Raw genomic sequence first — 10555 nt, forward strand, 5'->3', positions numbered from 1 at the left:
AGATCCTATGCAAACCATATCTCTCCAATAGTGACCCAGCATCTTTGGTATTTGAACCGGAATGAACTGGGCCCTGTGGGCCTTGCGTCTCTGCTCCCAGCCCTCTGGTGTGGACTCTCACCTCCTTCACGTGTCCAGGCCACGAACCCTCACAGAAGCTTCTTTTGTGACTGGCAAGGAACTCCTAGGCCTGTTCCTTGTTGTTACTGATTTTAATAGACTTTATTGTTTAGATCAGTTTTCGGTTCATAGAAACATTGAGAAGGTGGTATAGAGATTTCCCATACGTTCCTTCCCCACACATGCACAGCCCCCTCACTTTCAGCATCGCCCCCAGAGTGGTGCCTTTGCTACAGTCAGTGAACCCACATAGGCACCTTATCACCCGACATCTGTACCTGGACATTAGGATTGCCAGTTGGTGTTGTACGTTCTGTAGGCTTGGACAAATGCATACTGACACGTGTCCACTGTGGTAACAGCCCTGCCAGCATAGTTTCCCTGCCCTAAAAACTCTGTCTCCCCCCAGCCCCTGGGAACCACTGATCTTTTTATTGTCTTCATGGTTTTGCCTTTCCCAGAATGTCCTATAGTTGGGATATGCAGTATGTACTTTTATAGATTGGCTTCTTTCTCTTTAATGATAAGCTTTTAAAGTTCCTCCGTGTCTTTTCATGGCCTAATGGCTCATTTATTTTTAATGCTGAGTAACATTCCCCTGTCTGGATGTAGTGGTTTGTATACACACTTGCCTGCCCCGGGCTGTCCCCACTGCTGCCTTCCTGTGTGGCTGGCACGCCTTACCTCTGCAGCCTCTGCATCTGTCTTCAGAGCGCCTTCTCCCATCCCCTGGCAGCTCATGGCTGTTTCTTTTGTGTGTATGGACCTTTGCCAGCTGGGGGACATGCCACCAGGGCGGGTGCTTCTGCTTTATCCTTGCTGTGCACAGCTTGGCATTAGCTGGGATCTAGGGCTGGGTGTGGCTTGGAGGAGCCAGTGTCAGTTCATTGGGTTTCGCTGGGCTGGGACTGCAGCACATGGACCAGGCCACTGGTGTCCTTGCTGCATGTATGACTAGAACCCTCCTTGAGGCCCTGCCTGCCGCAGGCCTGCCTCCTCCTCCTCCTCCTCCTCTGGCGGCGCGGGAGCCAGCGTGAGGTCTCTCACGGTGCGAGTGTGCCATCCTCTTCTGCTTTAAGGGATGTGGCAGCCTGGCCACGTTGTCACTTCTGGCTCTCACTGGCTGTGTGACGTTTGTCACATGGAACGGGAGAAAGAAAGCATCCTGAAAATGCCAGGGAATCATTGCTCCAAAAGGAGGGGTGGATGGTTTTTAATGGGAGCTTTTCTCTTGAGGAACTGTGGACAGCTTGTCACCACTGTTACCATCCTTTCCCATGTCGTCGCATGCAATGAGGACTGAGAAGAGCAAGGGCAGCAGGACCCTGGAGGGGCATAGGATGTTTCTGTGTGCCAGGCCCTGGACTGGTTGCTTTCACGCAGTCCCATTCCAGGGTGTGGGTTCCGTGGGGCCAGGACTGGTTTGTTCCAGACGTAGCATGAGCTCCATTTGGATTTGTCAGATCTATAACATTATTAATATAATAAACATTATCAGATGTTAATTGATTAATTATATATTAATATGATTATCTGCTAAATAATCATTTAGCAGATGTTTCTCACAACAACTTTGTAGGCCAAGTAGATCTACTTCTGGTTTGCAAACAAAAAGTGACACCATTATGGCAAGGAACTGCAAATGTGCCTGGAATTCAGAAGAGCTGAGCCTATAATTTATTGAGTCTTCTTCATTGGGAGCCTATGTAGAAGCTGGTTTGGGAGCTCAAAGTGGAGCAGCTTTTGGGAGCCACTGCTAATTACCAATCAGTTATACAGAGGAAAAGCCTCTTAGATGAATGAGACTGTGCAGTGGGATTTAGACCGGCAACTTCAGAACAGACACATCTGGAAATGCTCTAAGTGGTGTTGACAGGCAGGAGAGACAGCTGTTGCACAGCCTTACAGAGGGGCCAAGCTCTGTGTGTTCAGGTGTAGCCAGGACAGTGCAGTGGAGGGAATGTGGATGAGGAGCAGTTGAATGGAGGTGGAGCAGGGTTGTCCATGGCCTTGCTGGCTATGATGAAAAATGTGGGCCTTGTTCTGAGTGATGAGAAGCTGTTGAAACATTTCACATGGGGAAAGGATATGATCTAATTTATGATAAGAGCATGATTCTGGCCACTGCTACTTTGTGGCAGTGGATTGGAGGGAGTTGTGTCAGTTTGGGTATTTGTTGGTAACAAAAATCTGCAAGCAAGTAATTTAAAGAGATTAACAATTTTATTAGCAAGTCTGCATAGACTTGCTAATAAATGGACAGCAGAAAGCAAGTGCAAAGTCTCCATTATGTTATCAGGGTCACAGAGGCTCTTGTGGGTTTTACTTGGCCATTCTTAGAATGAGACTTTTATCTTCATGTTCATAGCATGGCTGCCAGAGCTCCAGCCATCACATCTGGTTCCAGGCAGCAGCAGGAAGGACTGAGGGAATTGCTAGCTGAATCAGCCTCCTTCCTGGAATTGCCATCTAATAAATTCACGTACAGTTCTTTGGCCAGAACTATCACCAGAGAAGCTGGGAGATGTAGTGAGCTGGGCACACTGACAACCCAAGTAACCTCGGGATTCTGTTAGTGAGAGTGTAGGAACGTGGATGCTGGGGCAGGAAGCCAGTGATCTCTACCACGGAAGCAAGAGCGAAAGTGAGGTAAGGGAGTAGGAGGCTGCTGAAGATGCCAGGATGAGAGGTGAGCATTGCTCAGATGAGTGATGGTGGTGGAGATGGACAGGAGGAGACAAGCCCCAGATGCATTTGAGGCTGAGCAGCAGCACCATCTGTGGATTGGGGGTGGGGATGGGGTTAGAGGTAGATGTGGTTGGCCCCTGACTACTGGTGCTTTTTTTTAGGTGAGGACACGGACTGCAGGAATTGGCTGGAAGCAGAGTGAGGTTCTGTTTCGGCTGTGTCTGGCTGGGTGTGGAAGGTGGCATGATGTCCAGGTGGTGGGGAGGAGTGGGCTTCTGGAGTCTGGAGCTCAGGGGTGTGGTTGTTCCATGACCCTCGCAGGACTCCTGGATAGAAGGGGGAGCGAGGGACTCAGGGGTCCCAGGGCGCTGTTGTGAGTGAACTTTTTACAGAAGTGTAATGTGAAAGTGCCCAATCACTGGGCCCAGCTCAGGACTTTCTCATAGAGTGAACCCAGGGGTGCAGCTGGCCCCAGATCAAGGTGCTAGACCCTCTTGGGCCAGTCCTGTGGCGGGTTAGGCTGTGGGGACCAGCAAAGGTACACCAGAACAGGAGCCATGCAGTCATCAGAGAATGTTGGGGACATGAGAGATGGGGCCAGGAGGCCTGTGCACACCTCCTCCACCAACCAGCTCCACAGTTTCACTAAGCAGCATTAAGCCTGTTCTTTTACTAAGGGCTGCTTCTTCCTGGGCAAATCCGAGTGCGTTACCACCGTTTCTGTGGTGCACAGACTTCTTTAAGTGAGACTGGAAGAGCCAGTAGGGTCCCATTTGGGGCAGGAGGTCAGACACTCCTGCATGGTGAGGCCTCACGTGCGTGTGTTTGTACAGGTGTACATCCGTGCATGTGTGTGCACACGTGTATGCATATGTTGTGTGTGTGCATGCGTGTGCACTCACATGTACATCTTAACTCTCTCTGCAGCCTCTGGTTTTTCTGGCCGTTTCCTCACTGAGCGTTACAAAGGCAGAGTCTCTAAGGGAAACTGAAACCTGAGTTCTCTTCCTTCATTTTCATCTCATTACCAGCTGGACACAGCAGCCACACAGGAAGGAAGCTGGGCAGCCAGCCGGCCATGTGTGTCTGCCGGGTGCCCCACACCGGGTCCCCTCCGTGTGTCTCTCCTGTGTTCTGGGCTGGAAGCTGGAGGAGCGGGAAGCAGTGACTCCTGAAGACCCCGGCTTCACTTTCCTGTGTCCGTGTGGGCTATCCACTTCCAAGACCCTCTTTGTCCCCAACCGCCTTCCATGTTCCTCAGCAGATGGACCCGGGTGCAGACCCAGGGCAAGCCGAGGGGCTACAGAGCGGTGAGAAGCGGGTCATCACTCACTACGGGTCCTGTCTCTTCTTTCTCATGTCCTTCCAGCATTTCTTCTGAGGCCCTGAAGAAGTATCCAGTGGACTTTGACGCTGCAGTGCTGAGAGCAACCCCTCCTCTCCTGGAGAACTGGGAAATGTGGATTCTCAGGGACCGCGCTGTTCACCAGCTCCAGGCTGTGCTGCTGGCCCTGGTCCTGGGGCGCTGAGCCGCATCTGCAATAGCACACTTGCCCGGCCACCTGCTGCCGTGAGCCTTTGCTGCTGAAGCCCCTGGGGTCGCCCCTACCTGATAAGGATGTGCATCCCCATTAGGGGGCTGCTTATGGCCCTTGCAGTGATGTTTGGGACAGCGATGGCTTTTGCACCCATACCCCGGATCACCTGGGAGCACAGAGGTGAGCGATGAAGCCTGCAGGGGTGCTGATGGCATGGGATGGGGAACCTCACTGCCTGGGGTGCTGAGGCGAGTGGTTGGGGTGGGACAGGGACCCCACTTCCTGAGATGCTGAGGTGGGTGGCTGGGGACGGGATGGGGACCCCACTTCCTGGGATGTGGAGGCAGGTGGCTGGGGATGGGACAGGGACCCCCCTGCCCAGGATGCCGAGGTGGGTGGCTGGGGACAGGACAGGGACTCCATTTCCCGGGATGCTGAGGCAGGTGGCTGGGAACGGGATGGGGACCCCGCTGCCTAGGATGCTGAGGCAGGTGGCTGAGGATGCTGGCATGTGATCTGTTGGATTCTCTGCTCTGAGAACTTTGTCTGAGCAGACAGGCCTACGCAGCTGATCTAAGGGAGAGGCTGTGGCAACTGTAGATACTCAGCAGGGCTCGTGCAGAACTCCTGATTTGGTTTCTGAATTTGGGGACCCCTGACAGGAAGCTTCCCTCCCTCGTACCTGGTAACATTTGCAGTGCGCTGCCAAAGCACCTGCCCCCCTGAGCAACTGCCCAGGTGCCTGAGAACAGTGGGGCATCATGAGGACGCTGGTCCTATGTGCAGCTGAGCCTCATGCCAGCTACTTTCCTTTGCTGCTGTTTAGTTTTTGTTTTAGTTGTTTCTTCTTTTGGGGTATGTGTCTGGGGACCCGGGTTTCTGACTCAGTGGAGTGAGAGCTTATACCCTGGGTCCTGAACAAGGTGTTGCTTGCAGGTGGCTAAGAGCTGTTAGCAATATAGGCCATTGTTGTGCCGAGAGAGGACCTGCTGCCTGTGTGCATCTCTTCCACATGGGAAAATTAGAACAGAAAGCAGGAACACCTGACTCTGGTTTTTCTCGAAGTCAGGGTCTAGCTCTGTTGCCTAGGCTAGAGTGCAGTGGGACAGTCATAGCTTACTGCAGCCTCGATCGCCTGCACACAAGCAATCCTCCCACCTTGGCCTCCCGAAGTGCTGGGGCTACAGGTGCCCGCCACCACACCTGGCCCACCTGACTCTTAAATAAAGCAGATTCTTGGTAATATATAAAAAGCCAAGGTCAGAATGCTCAAATTGTTGTCAGGACAGTTGAAGAAACAGATCCTAAAAAAATAATGCTGATACATGTATATTATTCTTAAGTAGCTATTGCTCTAATCTTCATATTCCTAAGTAGCTATTGATACAGTAACCTAATAAGCAAAGAGACGTCACTTGTTTCTCTGTCTATAACTTGGTGGTGGTGATCACTGAGAATTGTGTGGGTTGATGGATATATTCTCCAAAAAAATTTTGTAAAGATTTTGAAGTAAAACATTCTTTTTCTGAATAAGAAAATCCTAAATCATTGTATTCCTGTACACCTCATCCGTGGATGACAAGGCATGTAGACCAGAGCTGGGTGGGCAGAGGGTGATGACAAGGCATGTAGACCAGAGCTGGGTGGGCAGAGGGTGATGACAAGGCATGTAGACCAGAGTTGGGTGGGCAGAGGGTGGGAGCCATCACAGGAAGCATCTGGCAGAGCAGGGTTTGGGACTCTGTGGGATCTGAGGGAGCAGGAAGGGATGTCAGACTCACAGTCTCAAAGTGAGCACACTAGCTCCGGGCTCGAGCTCCAGCTGTGGTTCCCGTGTGCACACTTGATGGCTGCACTGTGGGTCTGCCGTTGACTGAGGCCGCCTCCACTGCAGCAGTGCCTGTTGCAGCAACACATGGCCTCGGAGACATGACTACACCCAGATATGCTCATTGTCACTGAGACAGGGACCTAGGATGTGCCCAGGTTTAAAAATGATTCCATCGCTCTTTTCTTCCTCCCACTCTGACCCTGCCCTTGCATCCCAGAGGTGCGCCTGGTGCAGTTTCACGAGCCGGACATCTACAACTACTCAGCCTTGCTGCTGAGCGAGGACAAGGACACCTTGTACATAGGCGCCCGGGAGGCGGTCTTCGCTGTGAACGCACTCAACATCTCCGAGAAGCAGCATGAGGTATGTCCTGGGCTCCCCTGCATGTCCACACAGCCTGGCTTGAGTGGGCAGCCTCTCCTGGCCCCACTGCGGGACTGGGGGCTGACTTACCTGGAGCCTCTGTCCTGTTGTAGCTGTGACCTTGCAGCCCCATGTTTGCGTGTCCACCAGCAGTTCACCCAGGGACCACCCTCTTTGCTTTTTTTGTTTTTGAACTTTTTATTCTGAAGAAATCTCAAACATACCTATGAGCAGGGACAGCTACTCCGTGAACCCTGTACCCACTGCAACTTATGCGAGGCCAGGTGTTCAGTCCTGCCCACAGTGCCCTCCACCTCCTGGGGCATTGAGGCAGATCCCGACACCACATTCTTCATCTGGGTATCTCTTATCGGAAAGGGCCCCTTGTCATGCAAATAACCAAAAATAGCTTCTCCAAAATTTACGTCATCATCCATTCAGCCGGTGTTCATATTTCACCGACTGTCTTGTGGGTGATGCTTGTTTAGTTGGTTCCAATGTTTAGTTTGAATCACGTTGCAACCAGACTGTCCCAATCCATTGCAGCTGCTCACCCTGTCCATTCAGTCTCCGCTTCTAGAGCCAGCCTCGGTTTCCTTCCTGAGAAAGCTACTCTACACAGCCCATCCCATGAGCCACCCTTCACATTGCTCCTGAGTCCTCAGTGTCTTTAAACATTTTTTTAAATCAAACTGAATTTAAATCAAATTTTGAATTTAAAATTTGTAGCTCACTGTGGCCTCAATTCCTGGGCTCAAGTGATCCTCTTGCCTCAGCCTCCTGAGTCGCTGGGAATATAAGTATGTGCCACCACACCCAGCTCCACTCACGGTGTCTATAGCATGCACCTCTGTCTTCACATCCCCAGCTGGGTTTCAGGTCCAGGCTCACCCCACTCGGGGCCATGAGAGGCGGGCTTCTCCATGGAGGCAGGTGTTCCTCCTCCTGAGTCTCAGGGGCCTTTCATCATCGAAATCTAGATCCTCTTCTCATCAAAGATTGCAAAACGCAATGTTCTGATGCTACCTCTCTTTCTCCACTTGCTAGCTGGAAATCGGATAAAAGGGGAAGTGCCCATCACCAGTTTTTTTGGTCCGTAGAGGTCCCAGTTCCTTTGGGAAATGCAGAATCGATGCTTGGAATCTTTGCCTTTGTTTACCAGTTTTCAATGAGTTAATGAGTCAGTTTCCCCTCTGAAGGGCAAGAATGAGTTTTTGATTTTTCGTGTCACAGTGAAGTCATAGACTTAAACATATTTGCTCTGCTTTGACCCATCACAGGGAAATCCCTGCCGCATGCTCAGATTGTCGCATCCACGGCCAGCAGCAGCCTGTTTGGGTTGGCTCCTGAGACCTCGCGGTGTGGGGTCGTTTTCTTGCTCTCTGGAATCTGTTCCAGGTTCATGTTGGACATTTTCTGCCCAGGTCTCTTTTTGTTTTCATCTCCAGGGTCTACTTATTTCTCAATTTCTATTTGACACATAAATGAGCTCTGAGCATTATGCTCTGAAAACAAGTATTTGGCTGGGTGCTGTGTCTCACCCTTGTAATCCTAACACTGTAGAGAGGCCGAGGTAGACGGATGCTCTGAAAACAAGTATTTGGCTGGGTGCTATGTCTCACCCTTGTAATCCTAACACTGTAGAGAGGCCGAGGTAGACGGATTACTTGAGCTCAAGAGTTCGAGACCAGCCTGGGCAACATGGCGAAACCCTGTCTCTACAAAAACTACAAAAAATAGCCAGGCGTAGTGGCTCAGATCTTGGGAGTCTGCTGCTTGGGAGTCTGAAGTGGGAGGATCACTTGAGCCCAGGAGGTCGAGGCTGCAGTGAGCTGAGATCATGCCACTGCAGTCCAGCCTGGGCAACAGAGCGAGACCCTGTCTCAAAAAAACAAAAACAAAGTATTTAGCACTGTGAGGCACTCTGAGCAGAAGGATGTGGTGGTCTCACCTCACTCAGCTCTTACTCTTTGCATGTCTGTTAAATTCTCTTCCTCTGAGCGCCTTCCTGACCACACAGACTCACACTCAGTCTTGGGGGAATTGTGGACAGTGTGTTTATGCTGGCCCCACAGGTGTTCAGTGACAGCCAGCCATTGCTCTGTTAATGACACCATGGTGGTCCGTCAGGGTTGGGAAGAGGCTTGGGGACCTCTCATACTTAAAAGAAAAAATAAAGGGACCCCCATCAGTGAAAATCCCTGCAAACGTGATCAAGGGTCTGTTGAAGTGTATGTTCCCTTGTCCTTATGCATTTCCTGCGCGTTGATGAAATCATGTGTACTTTAAATGCTGAAGGAAGTTGCTATTTTAAATGGGACTCTGTTCCGCTTTTGTGTGCCCCATCAGGATTTCTATTGCTATGAAATGACACTCCCTTAGTACTGTGTCTGCTGCCTGGGTACTGTGCAGGAAGCCACTGAGTTAGTTAGAAACCTAAAGTGGGGTTCCTCTCCTCATACTCTCCCTCCTAAAAGCCCTGTGTGCTTCCTAACCTCTGAGTCCTGACACCCACTACAAGCCTCTTGGTGGAGAAAAATGTATGGTTACTGGTTTCTTTTGCATTAGTTATGGAACATCAGAGAGAGAGATGGGGCATTTTGTGGAAGGTGAGGCAAGGATAGATATAGAAGCCTCTGTTCTTTTCCTTTTGTCTTTCTATCCTGTGGGGGCTTTGGAGGGCAAGGGGCTAAGACCCCCACCCCCTGGCAGTTTGTGATCACGAATTGTCCCTGGTTTGAAAGAAGAGGTGGTAGGAACGTGGATCTTACTAAGACAGTGCCTGAACTGAGCTGGTGGTGTTAGTTCATCACTTCCTCCTGCTGCTGACATGCAAGTTTAAGGAATTGTAATTCTCCCTTTCCACTGATACAGTGAATATTGAGGCTTTTTTTTTAACTGGACTGTAGAGTCACTGTTTTTTTTTTTTTTTTTTTTTTTGAGATGGAGTCTCATTCTGTTGCCTAGGCACATGAGGCTGGAGAGCAGTGGTGCGATCTCGGCTCACTGCAACCTTTGCCTCCTGAGTTCAAGAGATTCTCCTGCCTCAGCCTCCTGAGTAGCTGGGATTACAGGCGCATGCCACAACTCCCAAATAATTTTTGTATTTTTAGTAAAGACGGAGTTTCACCATGTTGTCCAGGCTGGTCTCGAACTCCTGACCTCAGATGATCCGCCTGCCTCAGCCTCCCAAAGTGCTGAGATCACAGGTGTGAGCCACCACACCTGGCCTGTAGAGTCACTTTGAATGGATGGAAAAAAGCCCACTTTGGGGCTGGGCGCAGTGGCTCATGCCTATAATCCCAGCACTTTGGGAGGCCGAGACAGGCGGATCACGAGGTCAGGAGATCGAGACCATCCTGGCTAACATGGTGAAACCCCGTCTCTACTAAAAATACAAAATGAGGCAGGCGCCTGTAGTCCCAGCCACATGGGACGCTGAGGCAGGAGAATGGCGTGAACCTGGGAGGCGGAGCTTGCAGTGAGCCGAGATTGCGCTACTGCACTCCAGTCTGGGCGACAGAGCTAGACTCCATCTCAAAAAAAAAAAAAAACCCACTTCGATGTTTGAAAATACTTATGGTTTAGGTTTTTGACAATTTTATTTTCTCCACTTTCACTAGCTTGATTTTTGCTGCCGGTTTATGGTGAGTGGTGGAAATTTTGGAGCTGGTTTTCCAGACTCCACTGGTTTCAGGATAAGGATCACAGTGAGGATGTTCATGAAGGCCCCAGGCCGCTCCCCTGCTCTCTGAACTTCCTTTGCAGTCTGAGAATTGATCCTCTCAGGAGAAACCTCTAGGCTCTAAACTCTATCGTGTACTTTTAAATTTGTGCATTTTCATACTAGTATCTCTTTAAAAGAATATGCACTGAAGTGGACTCTCTCCCAACAGGTGTATTGGAAGGTCTCAGAAGACAAAAAAGCAAAATGTGCAGAAAAGGGGAAATCAAAACAGGTAATTTCTTTTGCAAGCTACAAAAAATCCCATTCAAGTATTTCTTGGTTGGTTTA

The 10555-nt window shown here is 50.4% G+C and overlaps 1 protein-coding gene across 1 annotated transcript in view; it reads left to right on the forward strand.

Moving 5' to 3' along the window:
• SEMA4D (sema domain, immunoglobulin domain (Ig), transmembrane domain (TM) and short cytoplasmic domain, (semaphorin) 4D) overlaps positions 1 to 10555 on the forward strand; it is a 74578-nt gene that overhangs the window by 26819 nt on the left and 37204 nt on the right. The window contains exons 3-5 of the mRNA XM_011948015.1: positions 4178 to 4526; positions 6395 to 6540; positions 10437 to 10499. Coding sequence (XP_011803405.1) covers positions 4427 to 4526; positions 6395 to 6540; positions 10437 to 10499 — 309 coding nt within the window. The 5' untranslated portion in view covers positions 4178 to 4426. The remainder of the gene's footprint in view (positions 1 to 4177; positions 4527 to 6394; positions 6541 to 10436; positions 10500 to 10555) is intronic.

The sequence above is a fragment of the Colobus angolensis genome, unplaced genomic scaffold (genome assembly GCF_000951035.1).
Source record: "Colobus angolensis palliatus isolate OR3802 unplaced genomic scaffold, Cang.pa_1.0 Scaffold272, whole genome shotgun sequence".
NCBI lineage: Eukaryota > Metazoa > Chordata > Mammalia > Primates > Cercopithecidae > Colobus > Colobus angolensis.